Below are 24,540 nucleotides of genomic sequence, written 5' to 3' on the forward strand. Positions count from 1 at the left end.
GGAACCAACCGCCCAATCTTAAATGTTATTATTATTGAATATTACTAATATTACTGAATATTATTATCACTAAATAGGTCTAGATGATTTTAATAGATAAAAATGAAGCGCAGGCACTAGATTTGAACTCAATTATTCAAGAGATGCTCAAAGGAACCAACCGCCCAGTCCTACAATTTGAAGGTAGTCTGAGAAATATTATTGAAGTTGCTCTTGACGATTTTATTAGCGAATATAAAGTGTAAGCACTAAATTTGAACCCATTTTAAGAAACGCATTTCTTAAGTAGACCGAAATACTCAAAGGAACCAACGGCTTAATCTTGCACGTAAAAGGCGGTGTGATAATTGTTAAGTAGGTCTAGACGATTATGCTGGGAGAAAAGTAGAGCACATGAACTAGATTTAAACTCGATTATTCAAGAGATGCATCCCAAACTGTCCCGGAATTCTTAAATGTTATAATAGTGGGGGAGACTATAAGCGGGGGAGGGGGAGGAGGATAGAGAGGGAAATAAACATACAGGTACTAGAAGATTAAAAATACTCGCTTGCTCAAGAGGTGCATTGCGAAACTATACCCAAATGCAACACACACTTTCATCAGTATGAGAAGTCATGCTAATAGTTTCATACAAGGACTGCCACGTGTAGGCATGATGGCTACTTGCAGCTTCCCTTATTTTCTTATGTTCTTGTATTCCTATTAGTTAAATGGTTCAAGCATAATACCTTCCATTAGTATTCATATCAATAGACATGTTTTTTTTTCTTCTTTTTTATATATATACAAGGACTGCCACTATACACGTTTAGACATAATGGCTTCTTGCAGCTAAATTTCCTGATGTTCTTGTATTCGTATTAGTTGAACGGTCCATGTTGTGATTTAAGACATTTCCCGAGTGTTGGCTAATCCATCTTGCTTTACATAGGATTTTAAGGAACAGGCATCTTAATGAGCATTTCATCGTACGTTTTTGTAGCCCCTGGCCAGAATCCCTCTTACATAACAAAGTAAATAGGAAATAAATAAGATACTGTTTCGTGGAGAAGTGAGTAATTTAGTGGAATAAACAGAAAGATCTTGCGTAACAAAACTCGAGGCGCCAAGGACGAGGGACGCGTCGCATAAAGGTGCGGTGGTAATGACCTTTACCACACACCTTTACAAATTAGCGTCTGGCAGATTGCGTCCGTGTTTAGTTTAGCCAAGATGTCCCTGCCTGGCGCTCGTGGTATTTGTTTGTTTGTTTGTTTGTTTGTTTGTTTGTTTGTTTGTTTGTCGTATTGTTCGTTTGTTCTTGTGTGTGTTCGTCCGTCTATTTGCCTCTGTTTGTTTATGCGTTTGTCTGTGTTTATTTGTTTGTCTGTTTGTTGAGTTGCCCGTCAGTCTGTCTGTTTACTTTTATTTTCGTTTATTTGTTTACTTCTTTTGTTTATTTGTTTATTTGTCTCAATTTTGTTTGTTTCTTCATCTTCTATCTATCTGTCTGCTTGCTTGTCTATCTGCCTGCCTGCATGCCTGTTTATTTGTCAATCTGTTCTCTCTCTCTCTCTCTCTCTCTCTCTCTCTCTCTCTCTCTCTCTCTCTCTCTCTCTCTCTCTCTCTCTCTCTCGCCACCCCGCCCCTCGCCACGATTGCCTAATGGGTGTGTACAAGGCATGACCTCTCGCCGCGCTTCCAGGAGAGAGATGAAAGTGAAGGAGGGGTGGTGGGAGTTCTCCTCATACCTCACATCGGGAAAAGATACGAGCCGGGACAATCCATTCTATTATTTCGATTAGATATGTTAGTGCCACTTTCTTCCTATTGTGTAAACGGGTGCCTCTCAATGACCGTGAGAACAAGAGGGGTACGAGGAGTGGTGACTAAGGAATATATGTGTAGAAGCTATATTCCTTAGTGGTAATAGCAGAGAGAGAGAGAGAGAGAGAGAGAGAGAGAGAGAGAGAGAGAGAGAGAGAGAGAGAGAGAGAGAGAGAGAGAGAGAGAGAGAGAGACAGATTTAAATCCTGATTTACATAAAGCAACCGAAATTCAGACAGACAGACAGCCAGACAGTCAGCCACACTGCTACAGAAACAGCCATGTAGCTACTCAAGACACCCAGACACACAGACACACCGACATACAGGCCGGCATACACACACACAGACAGACACACAGTACACCCAACTTGCGCCACAAAGGGTGTTACGAAGGACGTTGGTGAGCTTGCCCGGAACACGGATGGCTGATGAAATGTTTGCCTGTCTTCTCTGTCTACTCAGAATACCTTGACTGCCTTAATGCTCCTTCCTTACTTTCTATATTTCCTGCATCTTCCCGTATTGCACTGTACCTACATACACACACTTCCTCTAATACATCCTTTCTGTACACTATACCCGGTCAACTAACATCCGTGGCCTTGTACTCTACATTCTTATCTATAGCACAGTCATTTCCCTCTATCTTTCCGTCTCTCCGTTTTCTGTGGGCATTCACTATGACAAAGCATCAAAGCCGATATTTAAAAGACGTTCTAGTGTCTTACCTTGTCGATTACCTCTAAGGCGTTTCAGTGCAAGTTGCTATATAGTGTTTCGTAGTGTTTCATGATTCCAGTGATAGTTTAACAAAGAAATCTTCACCGTCAATGAGACACAAACCCACGAGAACCCATCTAATCACCTCCGTGGTCTTTGATGAGATGAGAGAACAGTCTAACTATATGAGCTTAGTTTCATACACCTCTTCCTCTTCCAATCAGGACACTATTCTCTCCCGTGTCTCGTATACGGCACACCTTTACACTTGTGGCAGAAAGGTCAAGATTCACGTTGCTTCATGCATTTCCTCCATTTCCACCCGGCAAGATTCAAAGGAAAAGGAAATAGGTCAGTTTGAAAACTTGAGATTTCTTCATAACCCTTTTTTTTTTTTTTTTACAAGGATGTAAGTTTAAGCACCCCCTCTCTCTCTCTCTCTCTCTCTCTCTCTCTCTCTCTCTCTCTCTCTCTCTCTCTCTCTCTCTCTCTCTCTCTCTCTCTCTCTCTCTCTCTCTCTCTCTCTCTCGCTCGCTCGCTCGCTTCCAGGAATGTTAATCACCCAAGCAATGATGAATTCATCACTTGAAACGTTTCATTGCCTTTTTCTTCTCATCGGACATTTTGTTCGTGAATATGTGTGTGTGTGTGTGTGTGTGTGTGTGTGTGTGTATGTTAAAGGTGGGTAGGTAAGCAATGCTTAAACTAACATTTTTCTTTACCTTTTTTCCTGTACATTACTCACAGAAATAAATGTAATGTCTTGTCAAAACGCAAGAACTATCAATTCATACTTGTCTAGTGTTAGAAAATCAATAGGTAAGACTTTAAAGGGGAAAGACACAATGTGTCTAATCATTCAGCAATACTAATAAAAAGTTGAAAAAAAAAATATAATGAGAGAAAAGGATGAATGGAACCCACGTGAACTATTGAAAAAAACACACACACACACACACACACACACACACACACATCTTTTCCTTTGCTATACTGAAGAGGCAACAATATAACTGACCTGAATATCGAACGCTAATATTAAACACAAACCCAGAATAAGTCCCAGAATAAGTGAACGTGACATCCTCTTCTCATCTTTTGAAGAAATCGTGTAACAGCGCGGGGTAAAACCGTGAAAATTACTTAAAACTCTCCAGTATTTCCCCGAGCAAGTGTAATATAACGGACGCCAGCATTCGGGGCTTGTCAGAGCAGACTTCACTCGCTCGCCGCACGGACGCCATCCAGTGGAGGTTACGGGGAGTGACTGGTGTTCCATAACCTTACTCTTGTTTACTACCTCCCTCGCTGTTTTTGACAAGTGAGTTTTGGAAAGATGAAGTGAATTGTGTTTGATTATGTTTTTTTTTCTTTGGGTGTATTTGTTATATATTACGACACATGGGCCTTGATTATAGCCATGCGAATTTTAAACCGTTGCGAAATCGCGTCGTAGTTTTTAAGTTTTGTAGTTGCCATGCGGATTTGTGTTTGTGCTTTTGTGTGTGTGTGTTCTTTTCATACTTTTTTTTTTCTCTCTCTCTTGCCATGGCATGATGGTTATTATCTCTGCACCAGCGGGCTCAAACTCAAGGTCAGAAGGGAGACTGTGTTTGTGAATGTCTCATAGTGTGGTGCAACTGTTGAAAAGACGCGAGTTGTGAAGCAATGCGAAAATATACAAAACACATTGAGCGTTGCCAGCTTGTGAAACAGATAGCGAGAGCTGACTAATATGTGTGTGTGTGTGTGTGTGTGTGTGTGTGTGTGTGTGTGTTTCTTATTAATAACAGATGACATTCAGCCATACCTATATCAGTGCTCTTAACCTTGAAAAGTTAGCACGAGTGTAGACGTGTGTGTGTGTGTGTGTGTGTGTGTGTATGTGTGTGTGTGTGTGTTATCCCAGTGCACATCTGACTCATTAACACTTAGGAACCATTAGTTACTTACTCCACAATTATCAAATCACCTCCAGACACCCTACTTCCCTCATTAAAATCACCGGTTTAATTTCAAACTCATTCTTACACTGAATTGCGCAAGGGAAGATCAAATTTAAATGAGGAAGGTACTTCACCCAATTATGTCAAGTACGTACAATCTAATCTTACAATTCTCCGTCTCTTCTCCAGGCAGAGGGTCGCGGGGCGCAGTATGTCGCTGTCCGTCATGGTGAGCAACTGGCCGTGGATCCTGACGGGGGCGCTGACGGGGTTCGTGGCGTACTGTAACAGGCCGCTCGACTGGCTCTCCTCTCCACCCCAGAAAGCCACAACAGGTGAGTGATTCTGATACATAGTGAATGACATAATGACGGATTGGTTTTCATGTCTTTACCTTTCTACTGTCTTCTTCTTTCTTTCTTTCATTCTTTGTGAAAACTTATATCTTGTCCGTAACTTTATCCAGCATTTTTTTCTTGTTTTATCAGGAAAGACGTTCTTTTTTTGCGAATTCTTTTTTTGAAAATTTATACAAGTTTTGCTTTTCTGTTCATGCAATCTCCGCTATTTTGTTTGCACCTTTACCCATTTATCTTTATTTTAACAGCAATGTCATCCAATTACTTTTATTTTGTCTGTAGTTTCATCCAGTTCCCTTTTCCTTGTTTTCTATGGAAGTAAGTTACAAGCTTTTCCCCTCACGCCTCAACAACAAAGGGACAATAGATTCTCAAGCACGTTTTGGCGTCTTGTTTTTAGTTTAAAGGAAGTTACTGGAGCTTTTAGGGGTATTTTCATAAACACAACGGTGGTTCAACAAGGACTATGCATCATCAACAAGAAAAGAATAAAAGCATCGTTGTTATCCCAACCAAACATTTCTGGGGCATTTGAAAACAACCTTGAAGAGAAACAAAGCGCTTCAAGAATGCGGGCCGAGTAATGGGGAACGTGCCTGTGAGTTATAACATGTCCAATAGTGCTCGTGTTTGGCGCCCTCCCTGACACACACTGACGCTGCCTGCACCCGATACGCCATGCACGTCAGGGTTTAACAAGGAAATATTCAATTACCCGGCTGTTTTGCTTTCATTTCCTCACGCACACTATAAATAAACTGGATCTTCCGGAATTCCCACGCACGCACGCACGCACTTAAGACTTGGGCGCAAAGCTGTCAAAAAAAAAAAAAAAAAATAAGGACTAACACTCTGAATTATGCTATACTACGTGGAATCTCTAAGGAAAACAGAAAGTAATCACACACGCAAACCAATCACTGTCAAGCTGAAGGAGAGAAAATAACCAACACACGAACCTCACGCACTTCAGCACGCAACCTTCTCTCGCCTCTCTCTCTCTCTCTCTCTCTCTCTCTCTCTGAAGCAACAACCACCTTTTGCAGAATGGCTGAGTGACGCTCCCTTGAAGCGGCTTGCCGACGCGAAGGATATCCTGGGCGCGGAACTGTGGCGGGAGCGAGGGGCGGTGGTGATGGCTGTGAGGAGGCCCGGATGATCTTTGTGTAGGGAGGTGAGTCTTGTGCACTTGTTGGTCGTGATCAGCGTGGCGTGTTCGAGGCAAGGGGATACGAGGGGTAGAAGATTTGGTTTAGGTGTGATTTTTATTATTATTATTATTATTATTATTATTATTATTATTATTATTATTATTATTATTATTATTATTATTATCATCATCATCATCATCATCATCATCATCATCATCATCATCACCACCACCACCACCACCATCATCATCATCATCATAATCATCATCATCATTATTATTTTGGTAATAGTAGAAGCGATAGCTGTAATAGTAGTAGTAGTAGCAGTAGTAGTAGTAGCATAATAAGTAGTAGTAGGAGTAGTAGTGGCAGCAACAGCAGCAGCAGTAGTAGTAGTAGTAGCAGTAGTAGTAGTAGTAGTACAAGGGATAGTGGTAAAAGTACTACAGTAGTAGTAACAGTAACAGCAGCAGTAGTAGTAGTAGCAGTAGCAGTAGTGGTTAGTAGTAGTAGTAGCAGTAGTAGTAGTGGTAGTGGTAGCAGTAAGAAGTCTCACCACATACCTGCCCTTCTTCAGGAGGCGCAAGCCCTCTCCAGCCTCAAGGAACACTTCGAGGCTAAGAGAGTGCCTATGTATGCCCTTCTCCATGAAGAGCTTGGCGCTGCCGAGTTCGCCCCGTATTTCAAGGGCGATCTTCTCCTGGATGTAGAGAAGAGGTTCTTTGGCCCTGAGGAGCGTCGCATGATGGTGACGGGGATGTTGAGGTGGAGTGTGTGGCAGAACTTAAGGCGTGCCACCAGCAAGGGTGTCGAGGGCAACCTGAAGGGAGATGGATCATTGCTGGGCAGTAAGTATGATGCATCGTATTCTCAGACATTTTTACCAGACTCTTGTGAATGTTATAAAGATTTTCAAGGTTGTTTCCATGATTCTAGTTATAATTTAATGATTCTGCATTATCTCTGGGAGAAATACCGCAAAGAACCCAAATAATATCCTGTGACCTTTGAAAATTAACCTTGTGAGGGCCCCCAAGTGCTAAAAGATACATGCCAGATGCGTAGTTTGAAAGCCATAGTAACAACTTAGCGACAAAGATAAAGGGATAAGATAAGGAGTTGCTGGGTGGCATGATATGGACTGATAGGCGACAAAGACAACTGATGAAACCTGGGAGAGGTCTTTGTTCTGTGGAGCAATCATATGAGCTGATGATGATGATGCTAAATATCTTACCTGACCATGAGGACTTGATTCAGGGGTCGTCAGTGTGGTGTTCTCATTTACTCGTACATTACCTTTCAGTAACCAAGAGAACTGAAAATATTAATTAAATATCATTTAATCTTCCACACTTCCATTGTATTTTGTGCCTTTCCTCATTCCCATGTCCTCTGGTTTTCTTAAAATGTCTATTGTCAAATTTTGTATTGTGAGAACACACCAAAGATAGCAGAAGAGAGCAAGGCACATTAAAACACTCGACCACAACCTTACAGAACACACCAAAAGATAACAGAAAAGATTGCCACATTAAGACTTCTGACCACAACCTTACAGAACACACCAAAGATAGCAGAAGAGAGCTTGGCACATTACGACTTTTGGCCACAACCTTGCAGAACAGACCAAAGATAATAGAAACAACAGTACTTCAGCATAGGAAAAAATAATCATACAATACACACATCAACATTATAGCATCTTCCTCCCTCAGGTGTGTTCTTGTTGGGTCCAGGCAGCCAAGGAATCCTGTATGAACACCGAGAGAGGGAGTTTGGCGACCACCACAACTCCACTGAGCTTCTGGAGGCATTGTCCAAGTTACAAACACCAAGTGATTAGAAAATGCAATCAGTATGTGTGTTAAATGGAAATGGTAGCAATACGTCATTGGTTTTCATTTTACCGTGTTTACCACAAAGAAATACTATCATTGTTTTGTATTGTTATTTTTTTTGTTATTGTTGTGCTGTACATAGACTTGTTGCCACATTCTGTTGTACAGTTTTTTGTTATGAGTGTAGTTTGCCAGTAAATGTTCAGTTTATTACACTTCTCCAAATATTACCATTAATATTTAGCTAGTCAACTGCATTATCTGATATGGAAGCAGTAAAAGTGCCCTGGAGTCAGTCAGTTGGGCAGTTACTGGAGAGCAATACACAAGTGGCTATAATTATGGCAACAGTGGTAGCTATTGTGTCCATATACCTCGTCCTTGATTGGTGTGCGTTTGTGTGTGTGTCTATTTATTGTTTAAGTATGTAAATGTATGTTTATAGTATTTTTGTAAACTGAAGAGCCTCTGTAAAGCTTGGTGATGTTGACAGTGATGTGTGTGTGAGTGTGTATGTGATGTTGGGAATGGTCGTGCAGCTCCAGGCCTCAAGTAAAGTGAAGGTTGTAACATAAACTCAGTAGAGGTGCTGCAGCTGGAAGAAATTTGAGATCCAGAGTTGCAAATTACCTCACCCTTCACCACCACACACACACAACCACCACTACCACCACCAAGAGAAACATCCCCCTTCATCCCATTGTACAAGATACCAATAAAATCTCTTTGTAATAAGTATGTTATGTTTCCTTCAGCAACACATCAGGCTTCCTACTTTCACTTAGTAGACCACCTTTCATGCTTCAGCTCCAGACACAACTAGAGCAAGGACCGTAATCCCGAACAGTCTGGCAAATCTAAATAGTAATTGATTTTCACTTAGTCCTATGTGTACAATAGTATTTTGAAGCATTTTTTATGAAACTACAGTCTTCACAAAAGATTTATTTTGTCATACTATTAAAAATCATTCATTTTGGAACACAAATTGTTTCAGAATGATGCTGTTATAAGATACTGCTGCTAAACCTTCTCTCTCTCATAGCCCCTCTATATGCTACCTCAGCAGCCTCCCCAGTAAGTTTATATAACATTAATGTATATGATGCATATATTTTGACCAAGGAACAGTATATAGGCAAGGCTATAGAGGCTAAACACACTTCCTCAGGGGCACACCCTTCCCCCTCCCCTCACCAAACACCAGATATGTAGTGGTAAAAACAATTATTATTAAAATTCTCACAGCCAGCATGTGACTTTCAAACAGATTTACATGTGGTAGTATTTCAATTGCTGAATAATTAAAGTGAAATTTCCAAGCTACCACGATACACACTTGCTCATTTTCTTCTTCTCTTCATTACTACAAAATTTACTCATGCTGAAGGAAAAACTGATACACCACCCACTGGTCACAGCCAAGTCTCTCCTTTGCAGCACTGCAGACACTACCACCATCCACGTCCACTGTAGTGGCTGCTGTGCTGAGTATTTACCACCGTTACTTGGAACACGTGGACGAGGGATACTCTGAGCTGCTGTGGTGACAGTGGGTGACCTGAGCACTTTATATCAGCCAGTCACACTCAAATGACAAGGCATATTGCAGCGACTGACACTTTTATCATTCTGACAGCAAATGTATGGATTCATGAGCCATATGCATACACCAACACACCACTGCCTTCCTCTCTTATCACTGCACCCTCCTACTTTACTTATACAAGGACCAAATTAACTTAATGTATTGCCACTCTTATAGTCTGAGGTAAAATGGAGAGATGCTGATTAATGAGGTTAAAGTATATGTGATAGAATGATTGGCAAACTCAGAACTTGTGTACTTGTGTGATTCATGACAACCAGTAAGGCGTCACTTGTGAATGAGATCCTTTTAATCCAGCCCCACGGGAGGGAGTGTTGGCGTGCTATTTGACAGTGATTTAGATAGAAAACAAAGGGAATCAGTGAGTGGAACAGCAGGGTATTCTAAGGCATCTAAACAGTGGTGGCTGCAGCTGTGAGAGAAGCTCAGGGTGGGATGAATGGACCACAGGTGAGCCTCTGAGTACCACAGGTGTGCTGGCACTGACTACCAAACACCCAATCTGTGTGATGCTCAGTATTTCAGGTGCTGGTTGGCCAGGTCCAGAATATAACTTACTATGGTGCGTACATGTACACACACACAAAAACATCCACACACACACACACACACACACACACACACACACACACACACACACACACACACACAAACATACACATACAGAAAAGGATACTATAAAAAAAAAATAGATAAATAAAAGTACAGAGTAATGTCATCTATACAGTAAGATATACTACTACCAAGAAGACAGAAAATATAAAATGAAATATACATCCTTCCTTGCCCTTGTAATATGGGAACATCCGACAATCATTCTAGATAAATACTGTAAACATCGCATATAATCATCTATAACAATAAGAAAGATTAGAGGGTGTAGCTTAACAATCTGCAAATCCACAACTAAACATAGCCTTAAACATACACTTTTCTAAACGAAGGAATGGTTGTCATTCTTTGGAATACAGTGAAACATAAATAATTGTGCATAAATATGACCTATTATGACAGACGTCTCATCAGCATCATCACAACGCACACGCGCACACACACACACACACACACACACACACACACACACACACACACACACACACACACACACACATGCACACCCTCCACCACTAACACACAAAATGAGATAGAAAATATGTAATGTAAGAGAAATAATGGCATCAGATCAACCAACTCAGTAGCAAAAGAAAAAAAGCAGAAATGCCATGAACAAGTAAACAATAATGAGAATCCATGTAGCAAAAAATGGCATGGAAGAGGGAAGGCGATCATGGTAAAACAGCAATAAATAGGTAACCAAGTATAAATCAAATAAGAATATGAAAAAAACCTGAAAAGTTAACCAAATAAAAATCAAATAAGGATATGAAAAGAACCTGAAAAGACTTTAGCAACATCTGGTAGTAAAGTAAAGTAGAGACAGGCTTTTCTTCTTCAATGTCACCAATTTATAAGAGAAACTCAGGAGAGAATGGAAGGCTAAGATGAAGACCAGCTACTCTAAACCTAAACCACAAGCATCCTCTCATAGAACTCTACAATAAATATAAATAAGAATGTTCTAATAAGTGCTGAGCAATGCACAGGTTCTCAGTACACTGTCTTATAAGGTATTTGTACCCTCGGCTCCACAGGTCTTGACATATCCACTACCTGTGTAGAGTTTTTCTTTGTTGTGCATCCTGTTAACTGGACACACATAGCTACACAACTTAAGACTGCAACTATCAACAACAGCCTCCCTAACCCAACAGCAGGACCTGTGAGTAAATAAAGTTTAACCTAAGATATCTTCAAACAGACTATTAGATGTTCAAACCTTCTATACAGCCTCCAAATACATCAGGACAACACTACTTGTCAACACTGCAAACCACAATGTCTACCTTCTGGCACACAGCATGATATGCACACAGCACTGCCACATCAATGGCCATGTAGGCTTTATTCCCATCCTTCACTCAGCTACCAACACTCTTTCACTGCAGTTCTTCATTCTCTACCTGTTTATCATTGCCCGTAACTCTACACACCATGAATCAAAGGACAGGATGAGTACTTGCAAAACCATGACCAACTGTTTTAACTGCCCTTGGTCCCTCACCAGCTATGCACTGCTAGAACCTTGACTTTTTAATGGCCATCTCTGACATTCTCACCCTGTAAAGACAAGACCTGGGTGATCCTGCCGTGCCCTGCATCTGAATAACTACACTGGGCTGTCACTGCAGTTATGTCTTCTTTTTCTTCCTCTGAAAAGCTCTCATAGTCACCAAGATACAGTCAAAATCAGTAGCTGAGTAATCTGCTGCACCTGCTTCCATTGTATTTACTGTTTCCCTTCAATCCTGTGATCTGCTAGGAGCCTTTTAGTTGGGCTTCAAGGAGAATGTCAGTAAACCAGGGACTTGAGACAGGGAACAGATTTATAGTGAAGCCAATACACCAATGAATTAATTAGCCACTGTGTAAGGCATTAAAAAAAACAGAGATTGTATTAGGTAATTTGGAAGTTTTTTCAGCTTTTTAGGACTTTAAAACTGAAGAAAAACACTAAACACAGTGAATATGAGTGCAGTAAGTTGCACGACTTCTGGCTATGACCATGTGTGTTTGAGTTTCTGGCTGCCCCTTTCCTTTGTTGATGTAATCTATTCTGAAAAAACTGTATGTCTAATCAAGAAAAATTGCAGTGCCACTCCTAAGGTGATGGTGAGTCACACCTCAGTGATTATGTCTGTGTTCCTCTACTTAGCTATACAATAACACACACCACTCCTATAACTTACAAAATTTGCTTGTGTATATCTAGAAATAAATATTTTCATAACATAACAATTCTTTGGTAGAAAGAAATTGTTCAGGAGAAAGTATATGCTCACACATTCTCTCTCTCTTTCTCTCTCTCTCTCTCTCTCTCTCTCTCTCTCTCACAGCAACAACAGGTCAACACTCAACATGTGATGATGAACAGCCCCAATGATTCCCTTCCTTGCCCCATAAAGCCACCAAAGCCAGACTCAGACCCAGAAACAAGACTAGTGTTCACCTTTCCTTAATCCACGACCCACCAATCTCTACTATGCTTTGTCTGAGTCTCGCAGTGGCTCCTCACTCCTCTGTGTTTGTGCTGTGTCCATCTCACTCCTGAAATGGTCCTCCTGAGGGTGCAGGTCAAAGGCTTCCATGCTTGGTGGCTCCCAGGTGCTGAGGGGATCCTGTGGGTTGTGTTTCTCAGTGGAGGAACATTCATGGCTGTCCTGGTTTCTAGGAGGTACTAAAGGTGGTGCATGGCCATTGTCTGATGCATCAACTCTCTCCTTGTTGGCTGCCTGCTTTCCCTTAGGAGGCCTGCCTTGCCTGGCCTTCCACGCTCGGTGCTCTTCCTGGTAAGGTAAGATAGGCACTACAAATACAGTGATGTCGTCAATGGTGGCATGCTTGTCGTCACTCGTGCGCCAATTACGCTCCTTCAGCTTCCCACGTGACCCCATGACCAGGTCCTGGGCAGCACTGGTGTACCTGGGGGATGGGGAGCATTAGTGGCAGGTGGTGAGGTGGGTGAAAAGGATCCAGAAAACTAAGGAAATGATAAATATGATAGGTCTTTTCTGTTGGGTTTGTGGATGGTGGGGAGGAGACAGATGAAAGTGATGTATAAGACTAGTAAGAAATATCATGAGGAAATGCTTGCTTCTTGCTGGAGGGCAAAGAAATACTACTTATCTATGTCAAAACTTCTCATATATAACTTGAAATGTATGTAACATTTTTTAACATACACCCACAAACTCCCACATCAACTACAATAAAAACACATCACTTTCTCACATCACCCAGCAGCACAGCCTTTACTACACCAACACAACACTGCACATCCTACAGCCATGCAGTGACACCCAAATGAATGTAAACAGGAGATTCTGGTACAGCCTCCCCTGCTACCTGTACTTGTGCTTGTCATGGTGGTCAGGCGGGAAATGAGAGAGGGACTTGCCCACCATGGCCACCGCTCGTTCGTTGGAGATGATGTCCCATAGCCCGTCTGTTGCCAGCACCAAGACGTCTCCATCTGTGAGCTCTGCTGCTTCTACATCAAACACTCGCACCTTTGGGAAGATGTAGAAATAAACATTTGAAATTTATTTACAGCCATTTACAGAAATTACAAATGAGTAGTAATAATGACAAAGAAATATGACTAGCCTTTTTAAAAACTAAAACTTTTCAGAACAAGGAGTTTGTTTTGAAGAGTAATATAGAGTGGGTGCTGGTTTAGGAAACTGAATAAGACGTGATTTATGTATTAGAAAATTAACAATTATTCAATACAAACTGATAGAAAATAAAAAAAATAACTACAAATAAAAATCATGAAAGTGAAATATTGAAAACTCACTTATTTCATTGTTTTTTCACAACTGGGTAATGTATATTAAGACCAAAAACTTGAAAACAATGCAAAAGTGAACAGAGACTGAAGGGAAGAGAAGTGAGGAAAGAGACATTGAAGGAAAGAGAAGTGAGCAGACAGTGAAGGGAAGAGAAGTGAGCAGAGACAGTGAAGGGAAGAGAAGTGAGCAGAGACAGTGAAGGGAAGAGAAGTGAGCAAAGAGACAGTGAAGGGAAGAGTGTTCAGTACCTCTGGCTCTGGTGAGAGGAATGGCTTGATTGGAATAGATGTACACTGAGCCTTCAAGTCGTGGTCCCCAAACCCCCTTGTGACCCCTATGGTGGCCAAAACGCGACTCTGAGGAAAAGAACTGCATCACAAAGTGTCTGTACTGTGCTGTGAGTGTGCAAAGTTACATATTCTATTTTTGCAATTGTTTCCATGCACACAAATGCACACAAACCTTACAGTTCATCACATACATTCCTCTTTTATCCTTCACACTTAACCCTTTGATAGCTACAGCTGCTCCTCACACTCAATACATGATGTGGTGCAAGTTTCAGATAAGGTTTGAAAACATACCACTGATACCAAAGTGATTATCTATAAAGTTGGAGCCTTCTAGTGCCTGCAGTTAATATTTCTTCCCAGTGAAACTCATTTGGGTCTGACCAGGTAAAGTGTAGTACCACCATTAGCAGCTATCTATCACACTTACTCACCCTCACATGATATACTCAACCTTCTCCTTTACCCACATGCACACAAACTTTCCAATCCATCATATATATTTCTCTTTTACCCCTCACACTTAACCCTGATATCTCTCACCACACACTAACTCACTCACCCTTACATAAGATACTCAACCTCCTCAACCCATGCACATCCACTCTCACTCATCACACCCACAAAACACAGTACTCACCCTCTTGCCCTCGCCACACACAAGCGGGTACTTGAGATCATCTGGTGTGAGGGTCTTGTATGCCCAGCCGCTCATGTAGTGGTCCCGGTACAGCACCCGCTTGCCCAGGTCCCTCCGTTGTGGCCGGCGGACAAAGTCAAGGTGAGTGAACTCCCCGCCAAGGAGCTCTGGATGCATTGCCCCCTGGTGGTGAAGGTATTGACTGAGGCAGCTGTACCATTAAGAGTTTGAATGATACTGACTGGTTGACTGGCCAGCACCAATACAAAGTGATTAGTGATTCAATTAGAAGTCTTGCTGATAATGACTGACTGACTAACTGTTTATCTAGTATATCCCAGTGTCTATTAGGGAAGCAGTACCATTAGAAAAGTCTGCTTAATACTGACTGACTGACTTTCTAGCATTAATACAGGGTAACTAGTGTCTCTTGGGGCAGTGGTACCCTGATTGATACTGACTGACTGTAGCACAAACACTGAATGACTAGGTAAGTTATATCAGCCTTACTTTTAAATGAAAGGTTAATGGAGTTTTTTCATGAATCCATAATCTCTCTATACACAATATGTTTCTAATACTAATACTTCTCTCCTGTATCTCCTTCTAAGGGTAAAGTTATGAAAGTAAAATTTGTTGCTTTTCTTTTCTAAATTGTTTTCCTCATCTCTCCTCTAGTTTGCAATAGTTTCATATCACACCCAATTCTCTTCCTATTATGTGTTCTTATTTTCATTCTTTAACAACCCTTATCAGACTGACATTTCCTTTCCCCCCAAGTGTACACATTCCTCATTCTCTAACTCCTCAACACAACGATGACTTTACCAGTTTTCTGATGCGCTGGTTCTCTGTCTCAGGAGTGAAGTCGAAGGACATGGGTAGTGGAACACCGCCCATGGAGAGGATGGCACGTGAGTCTCCTGCATTGGCCAGGAAAAGCTTGCCGTTGATGAAGAGAGCAACACAGGCAGTGCATCCCCCAGTCAGTTGAAACCTCAGCCTGTCTTCTGCTATAGTGTGGTCCTGTGAGGGAGGGACAGCAGATGGGTTATTCTGGATCCTGCTAGTTCAGTTTTTTTTAAGTCAATTACAGTATAGTTGTTGTCAATGGTCCAGTAACATGTGCCACTCTTACTGTGTTTAGTATTCTTCCTGTCTTTAGCCCTCTCATATGCTTTGAATGTGCCTTCTGTCAGGTTTGTCAAAGAGACAGTCAGCAGATCAGAAGGCTTAAGGTTGAGAAAAACACTAAACACAAAGGAACCAGATGCAGGACATTATCTGACTTCTGACCACAACTGTACAACTGTACAACTGTGTGTGTGTGTGACAATTTTTCTATGAGCTTTGCCTTTGTTTTTATAGTGTATTCATGTATTCATGACAAGTGTAAGATCACCCATGCTGCCCTGCCAAAATATTCCACAGTTCTGTAAGTTGCATCATTTCAACAAATAGGTACATATTTGCCCATGTCTTTCTTTTTAACTTCACGGCACATTTCACAGCTACAGATCTTTATAAGAAGCTTTCATAACAAATCTCTTAAGTAGCTTAAAATTTCATATCATAGATTTGCAACATGTCATTTCTAGCTCAGCGATTCACACAGCATTCTTACAACACATTCTGTGCTAGACCAACCTACCATCTGCCAGAAGGCATTCTCCAGGGCACCAGTGATAGCACTCTCCATGGTGACCTCTCTCTCAGGAGCCCAGATGGGGGTCTGCTGCTTCTCCTCCAGTGGGTCAGGAATCAGGATGTCAATCACGTCACACAATTTCTCCTGCCAAATTGTATTTTTTATTAGCAACCAAACTAAGTTTGTGATGACAGACAGAATAAACCTATTAAGGATAATTCTTTCACCACAGGGATTCACAGCACAGTATTATAAGAAAAAATAGTTCAAATGAGACCTGATGCTTGAATCTCCAAGGTGACATTGAATGAACTGGAATTTTCTGAATGGCAGATTAATTGAGCAATATAAGTTTGATAAATCACTGAAAGGCTTATCGAAGTTGAAGGTTCACATAAAGCAGCTCAAGTAACACAACAATGCAAGATGACATCACAATCCTTTAGCAATATTATTCACAAGGAATTATAAATAAGCTGAATGAATTGTCAAAACACTGAACTCACTTCCTTCCCATCTTTATATATGAGAAAAAGAAGGCAACATTCTTTCATACATATTCAAGGACCTAGAGCACCTTTCTTTAATTTTAAATTATGTCTATTGCATGAGGTACAAGATTAAAAAAAATTTTTTTGAAGTAAAATTTATATATGAAATGATGCATTTCTAAGTAATTTTGGTGTTTGACTTCCAGCCTTTACTTCTACCCTAACCTCTTCATGTACCATGCCTCACCTTACTTTCACAAACAATTTAAAAATTCCACAGTAAAAATGTCTCTATTTCCACATACATCATGTGATCCACTGCAAACATCCTGGTGTACACTATCTGGGGCAGGGACCAGAACAATGAACAAGGGAACTAGTCACAATCATTTACTTATTCAGATACAAGAGCAAAGGTAATCTGTTTGCATATAAATGACAATGACTCACATGCACAAGATGGTGGAGCTGGTTGGCAGCGGCCACAGCAGCACCCCAGCCAGCATGGCCATCAAAGACCCCAAAGAGGTAGTATGGCAGTGACACATGGACCATGGGAGGCTGCTGAGGGGACTCGTGAGGAGGAGGCTCTGCACTTCCTTCTTCTATCTTGATCCCCCCTGGTCCCTCTCCTGGCTGGTCCTCAGGGTTACTGCTGAGGTCCTGTGAGAAGCCTTCCATCAGCTCCGTGGCAGGGCTGGCAGACAGAGGATGCTGGATTCCCTGAGGCTGCAACATCACTGTCTTCTCCTGAGGCTGATCTGGCACCTCTTCACTGTGCCCATTGACCACTGGTTCTGCCTTGACTGAGGTGCTCCTGGCATCCTGTAAGGTAGATGGGGAAGAAGAGGAGGATGAGGTGGAGGATGGAGCTCCCTGCTCTACCCGGAGTGGTCGTGTGAGGAGCCCGACGTGAACCACTGCTTGGTCCTCATTTTTCTTGGACTTGCCGGCATTGATGGTTCTGTGAAGGGAAAGTAAAATACTAAGCAAGCACTGAGCATTACATTGTGATGACTCTATTACAGTCCATTTCACTGATTTCAAGATTGTGGCTGATGTACTGTTCATTTATGATCAAAAAGTTAGTATACAGTATCAATAATGTTCTTAAAAGATACATAAAATGACAGTGAGAAGCCCTAACCATTATAAGGAAGTAACAGGAAATATAAGACTAAATCTACATCTATGAAAAGAAATAAGAAATTGTGCAAGGAAGAAAGGAGACTCACTCAGCATAGCCACTATTCCACGGCAGCCTTGATATGTCCCGTGGGCAGATGATGGGTCGAATGGCGTGATCTGCTGTCACCTGAATCTCATCCTCAGAGCCAAGCTGGAGGAAGTGTGGCCGTGTGTATGGGAAACGCAGGCCCTGCAGAAGAAAGCAAGATGGTGAGAGATGAGGGTGTGCAGCAATTTAGCCAGAGGATGTTCAGGGGCAGCAGATAATTGTAGGTGCTCAAAGATAAAGGAGAGGGGTGACTGATAGAATGGTGACAAGGCCATTTTACTAGTAAACAGGAAACTTGAAGGAGGAAAGGGAAATAACAGAGAGTAAAGATGAGAAACAGAAAGGAGAAAACTGAAATATTCTAGAAATAATAGTGGATATTGAATAGAAAAGAAGATGAATACCTAAGAGGTGAGTAGAGAGGCCAATAAACAATGTACAGGGAGAGATCATAACAGTCTCAGTCTTCAATTAACCTCAGAATGTGCCACCTGTACCTTGTCTCTGATGGACCCTGTCAAGGACCTGGTGCTGAGTGAGCTTGTGGGAAGGCCAGAGGTCACTCCCGGACCCAGGCCCCCCAGGGCACCTCCCTCAGCCTGGTCAAAGCTCCCCACCACATTGTAGAGTGCTGTCTTGAAGCGATTCAACATGGGTGCTGTTGGTGGGCAGCAGCGGCAGCAGCAGGAAGTGGTAGTGGTGGCAGTGGTAGTAGTGGTGGCAGTGAAAGGGTCTCTCCGTTTCACCTCAACACACATAGGTCACACCAGGTGACTTGATGGTGTCTTGGCCTCAATCATGAGTTACACATGGCCTGTCTGACTCCAAGGTAGCTGCACCTGCTTGGAGCTGCCACAGCTACATGGACGGCTGCCTCATGCTGCACTGGAACACATAAACACATTTCCTATTTTTCTTGTAAATATCAGATTTGCCTATTCAAAGTATACCAAGCAATAAATAGAAACAATAAGCAACTCCTAACAGTGTTACCTTCCCCCTTGACTCCCATCAGCAGGATTATTAACCTAACCTAACTGTCTAATTCCTGACAGAGGTCCTCTATCCCTCTTAACTCCCCAACCAGATTATCAACATAACTTAACATAACACATAGGGAGCCCTCTATACCCCTTGACCATCAAAGGCATTATGAACCTAAGCTAAACTAATGAAAATACCCTTCTTGTGTGGGGCTGGACCCTGCCAGCTGCAAAACTAACCACCAATGTCATTACACTTAGCCAGCTGGAATGTGCGCACCAACACTTCTACAGCTACAATAACAACTATTCTTCTATATATAATCAAAATATACACCACAAAGTAATTACCTTAACTTTTGGGCAAGTTTTCCAAGCCCATCTATTAGAAAGAAACCATGAGAAAGTACAGTTCACTGACACGCACGGAAGTCAAGTTGATAATGCTCACCACACATCACTTGCTCAATCAGTTAGCCCAAGAAGCTGGACATGATAACTAAGCTGTCACTTCATCTATATTCACAGCCACCTGAACATTTACCTATGAAAATGCTTACCATTATCTACACAACAATCAATACAGTTCCATCGAAAGGCCATCTGAAGGAAGAAAGTTTCCCACAGACACATGCCAACCAACTCCACACTGGGAAATAAGGACAATGAATGAAATTTCATCTCATTATTTGGATTGGGGGGCAAATCAGTTTGTCCTAAAAATCTTCCCACTTCCGTCTACTTTCCTCCTTTTAAACCACGTACGAGGCATGTCTCTGGTTCATTTCCAAGAGGGAATTAACTCGAAAAAGGATCATCTGAGAGAATTTTCTTAAAACCAGGTTGAGAAGGATTTAGGATAGGTATAATAGTGAAAAGGAGAAGAGAAGACAATCCCAATTACAAAAAGTAGTTCATCATCTGAGAGAATTTTCTTAAAACCAGGTTGAGAAGTATTTAGGATAGGTATAATAGTGAAAAGGAGAAGAGAAGACAATCCCAATTATAAAAAGTAGTTCAAGAGGAAGAGACAGCCAATGAGAACAATGCCACATCAGGTGGACCATCTCCACAGAGGAAGAAAGTGATACACAGGCTGTCCAGTCAGGGAAATCGTCTTTCTGGTCCCAGATTGCATCTATGGCAGACCTCCTCACTCCTACCTTCTGCCCTAACCCATGTGGCCTATCCAGTGCTCCCAACCCTTCAGCAGACATGGTGAATGGACACAGAGGAAGTAAACAACAGTGACTGGCCGTGACAGGCCACGACAAGCAGCGGCAGTGTTGGACATGGGAAGTGACGAGCTTTCTCCTACCCAGGCATGTCTAGTGGCAACTACAGTGGCTTTGAGGTAATGGCAGTCACAACGGCGGCTACAAAAGTCACCTATTCTCCCCCAGATATGACCTTAACCACCAGTGCTGTATTGTGAGGCCACTTGACCCCTCTCTGCTGGGGTGATGCCTGCCATCTCCTTCTTGGACGGCATAGAATCAGGCATCATGGCATCCACGCACATTCCTCCACCCACTGCCATTCACCAATCCACAGCTAAGCACTCAGGGTTCTATTGTCTCATGTCAGGTTAGAACAGGCATCACTCCCTCTCTGCTAGTCACCATTTAGAGCATGGGAGAGTTAGGTAGGGTCACCCCTCCTTAGCCTGGGTGCTTAGGGCTTCCTAAACAACCACAATTTATTTATTTATATTTTTGTCCTTTTTTGTAAAATAAACTACCAAAATCAACAATCCTAATTTTCTCGTCACCTTCATCCCTCAGCAGTGAAACTCCTGATTTGGTTGTCTGGTCGTGTTCTTGTTAGTAGTCACTGGTCATTATATACAGATCATTTGGTAAGCTGGCACAATATTGATATGTATATTTTCAACCACACAGCTGCAACTTAAATAAACCATTAACTATTAATATTATAATCACACACACATACACACACACTCACACCCCTATCACACCAACCCATCACACTTAACACACTCACTTCCTACCACACTAAACGACAGCAGAATGAAAAATTTAATCACAGCACTTTGAAAACCCTATCCAGCTGGGACACACACACACACACATACACATACACACTCACACACACACACACACACACACACACACACACACTAAACAAACTAAGCACACCTACCCATCATACTAAACACACTTTTTCCCGCCACAACTCCACAGCACCCCAGCCAGACTGACCCTTATGAAAAGTTAGCCACACTCACCTCTCCCTCCCAGGTGAGTGTCGTGACCAGCACACCTGTGACCGCACCCTCCCCTCACTCGGCGACCACCACCACACACATCATTCATAAAGAAACACACATAAATATACAGAAATGGCGGCAAATACATATAGATAACATGCTACAATACCCGATAAGGTGCGTTTCCTGACATCCTAGACTCACTAACCTCCCCCTTGTTAAGATACAGATCCTTCACGCCCTCCTCATTCCTCCCACGGGGTCCTCAGCCACAGGGTCCTTGTAATCTAAGCCACGGGATCTCCGGTGTGTGTCCCAAGGGATGATGGCTTTCCTGAAGGTGTTACACGGCTGACACACAAGGAAATACAGAACCACGGTGCGTCCTGAAGTGCCAACACAGAGCTCGGTAACAGAGAATGTGTTTACAAAATTTCATCAAGGGCTAACTTGTGCAAAAGAGGAGGAGGAGTAGGAAGAGTAGGAGGAAGAGGGACTATAGTGTGCGGTCTTTTCTTCCACCACGGACTTCCTTTTCTTCCAGTAAGGAGTTTTTTCTTATATCAGGGATTTCCTCAGGACTTTATTTACTTCCGCTATTAACTTCATTTTCTTCCACTATTGACTTCCTGTTGTTCAGTATAGACTTCCTGTTCTACCATTAACTCGTGCACTGTTTGTTCATTCATTCATGTGTGTGTGCCTCATGTCTCCTCCAGTGTGCGCGTTTGCGTGTGTCATGTGACAGGAAATCCTTCAGGAAAAAAAATAAAATAAATAAATAATATAAAATGAAATAATATAATATAATATATATATATATATATATATATATATATATATATATATATATATATATATATATATATATATATATATATATATATATATATATATATATATATATATCATTCATCTCTGCTGCAATTTTTTTTATTTGTTAACCGCATGGGGAAAGTTTAATTTTATTCATTACAGTATAATTAAAGGAAATGTAGAAATACTAATCATATTATATTTTTTCTTCCTTGTAACGAAGTAATTGGTGTAAATCGCACTTAATAGATAAGGAAAATAAGTTTGTAAATATATTAAACAAGTCATTATTTAGTTTCTGTGTAATTGGGTTTGTATAAGAGCAGGCAATATCACACACACAGAGAGAGAGAGAGTCTGGGAGTGCCTCGAGCCGGTCTACCCTCACACCTCTCCGTGGTCAGTCATCGCCCAAACCCCATGATAATAATAACCAGGCTACCGAAGCTCCCACGTCACGCTATACGGGGGTGTTGGTATGCTGAGACTGCTTTACCTGAGAGTACGTGCATGTGAGTATTTATTGTATAGATTATTGTATAGATACGTATTTGTATAGTCTAGACGTGATGCAACGATAAAGAAGACATGATATTCAGAGGGTATTGTCAATCGTGGATTTAGAAATAATTTAACAGAGGTAGGACAAGCGATCAAATGTACTAATAAAATGTTCTTAAATTCAATGTTGGGAAGTAAACATCAGATTTCAGTATAGAAAGTCGAAGACAAGTGAAATAGACAACGGCAACGATTAGCAAGGGGCCTCAAGAGTGTTTCCCTTGTAAGTAAAGTAAAAATTTAGGTGTTTCCCTTGTAAATAAAGTAAAAATCTAATACCTTACAAACATCCTTAAAAATCCGTCATTTCAACTAGAGTCTTTCAAAGTAGTGGAGGTACGGCGCAGAGGTGTTTCAGAATAGGGTCCGAGCACAGGGTTGGCTATCACGTGAATCTACGTCATAAGACCCTCCTGCTTGAAGTTCCCAGACTGCTGCCTCGCGTACAGGATGACTGGGAGCGACGTTCTCAGCCGGAGTAATGCAGTATTCATGAGGTGATTAAACGCGTGGGATCTGTGACGAGTACAATAAGTATTAATGTGAACTGTAAACAAAGACGAGTAATGGTTGTGTACGAGGTGCGTGTTGGTTTCTACTGCACAGTGCTTCGCCTTACCACTGTGACTGTTGAAACAGACAAGGAAGAGACAGAAAAGGAGGCAGAGAAGAAGGCGAAGAAGGATCAGGAGGAAGAGGGATATATATATATATATATATATATATATATATATATATATATATATATATATATATATATATATATATATATATATATATATATATATATATATATATATATATATATATATATATATATATATATATATATATATATATATATATATATATATATAATCTGTGTGTGTGTGTGTGTAATTTGATATGAATGAATAAAGAAATATCGTTATACATGAAGCTTGATCGACTGCCACATTCTGCATTATTTTATGAAGGCAGTTCGTGTGTTAGCGTTCACTCACCTGTCTACCGTGTTCACCTGTTCCTCACGTTCACCTGTCTGTCATGTTTACCTGTTTGTTGCTTTCATATATGTCACACTCACCTGTCTACCGCACTCACCTGTCCACTGCGCTACTGTCTATCACATTCACTTGTCTATCACGTTCACCTGTATACCTGTAAGGAGCAGATGGGGTAGGAAGTATCATACCTTAGTTTTTTTTTTTTTCTTTTCCTTCTTTCCTCACTTACAGCGTTGGAGCCAGGCTGAGCTCAGCCACATACATTTTTCATCTCTTTCCTTCTCCCTTAGCTGCAGCATGGGAACCAAGCGGCTCAGTGTGGGAAAAGGCTGTTGCCGTAAACATATGTATATTATTTATTCTGACATAACATGTTTATTTCAACTGCCATGCATTATGTAATTTTTCAACACACGTCAACAAACAGAAGCTACCGAACAGAGTGCCAGTGGGAGAAATGGGGAGAGAAGGCTCGCGGGTGTCCCAAGCCGGACGTGGCTTGTCTGTACACACCTGTACTTAAGGACCAATACAATGTTAAAAGCCGCATGGATTTTGCTATAATTTTCTGGCAAGCTCATAAATCCATAGAGAAGAGAGAAAGAGAGTGTGACTTGAGCTGAGTGTCACGAATAGATAAGTAACACTACTTCTGACTAACATTCCGCGTTCACCTGTCTAACACGTTTACCTGTCCAACACATTCCCCTGCCTAATACCCTCCCCCTTATGTCAAGTGTACCTGTCTGGCGCGCTCACTTGTCCACTGCACGGTGACCAAAGTGTCCAGTCACCGTGAGGAAAAAAAC

At 41.5% G+C, this 24,540-nt stretch overlaps 2 protein-coding genes across 4 annotated transcripts; one reads left to right on the forward strand and one right to left on the reverse strand.

The window, feature by feature from the left end:
* Positions 1 to 3,697: 3,697 nt before the first annotated feature.
* Positions 3,698 to 8,564, forward strand: LOC135114776 (peroxiredoxin-like 2A). Its single transcript, XM_064030846.1, is given in 5 exon segments — positions 3,698 to 3,852; positions 4,667 to 4,812; positions 5,883 to 6,010; positions 6,565 to 6,835; positions 7,706 to 8,564. Coding segments are annotated over 4 exon segments (651 nt in total). The 5' UTR covers positions 3,698 to 3,852; positions 4,667 to 4,688; the 3' UTR covers positions 7,834 to 8,564.
* A 196-nt stretch (positions 8,565 to 8,760) lies between these two features.
* On the reverse strand, positions 8,761 to 21,955 carry LOC135114771 (protein phosphatase 1H-like). 3 transcript variants are annotated; one of them, XM_064030837.1, is made up of 10 exons: positions 21,577 to 21,955; positions 18,653 to 19,040; positions 18,154 to 18,296; positions 17,369 to 17,882; positions 16,431 to 16,571; positions 15,608 to 15,805; positions 14,780 to 14,962; positions 14,098 to 14,205; positions 13,407 to 13,564; positions 8,761 to 12,977 (listed from the first exon to the last, which is right to left on the reverse strand). In XM_064030837.1, the coding sequence occupies exons 2-10, from the start codon at positions 18,911 to 18,913 to the stop codon at positions 12,536 to 12,538; spliced, it is 2,148 nt and encodes a 715-aa protein (XP_063886907.1). In that variant the 5' UTR covers positions 18,914 to 19,040; positions 21,577 to 21,955; the 3' UTR covers positions 8,761 to 12,535. The 3 variants fall into 3 exon arrangements, with proteins under 3 accessions (XP_063886907.1, XP_063886905.1, XP_063886906.1); XM_064030835.1 differs by having other exon boundaries at positions 13,401 to 13,564; positions 21,577 to 21,918; XM_064030836.1 differs by lacking the exon at positions 21,577 to 21,955 and adding an exon at positions 20,910 to 21,027 and having other exon boundaries at positions 13,401 to 13,564.
* Positions 21,956 to 24,540: the final 2,585 nt, after the last annotated feature.

This window comes from Scylla paramamosain, chromosome 28 (genome assembly GCF_035594125.1).
Source record: "Scylla paramamosain isolate STU-SP2022 chromosome 28, ASM3559412v1, whole genome shotgun sequence".
Taxonomy (NCBI): Eukaryota; Metazoa; Arthropoda; class Malacostraca; order Decapoda; family Portunidae; genus Scylla; species Scylla paramamosain.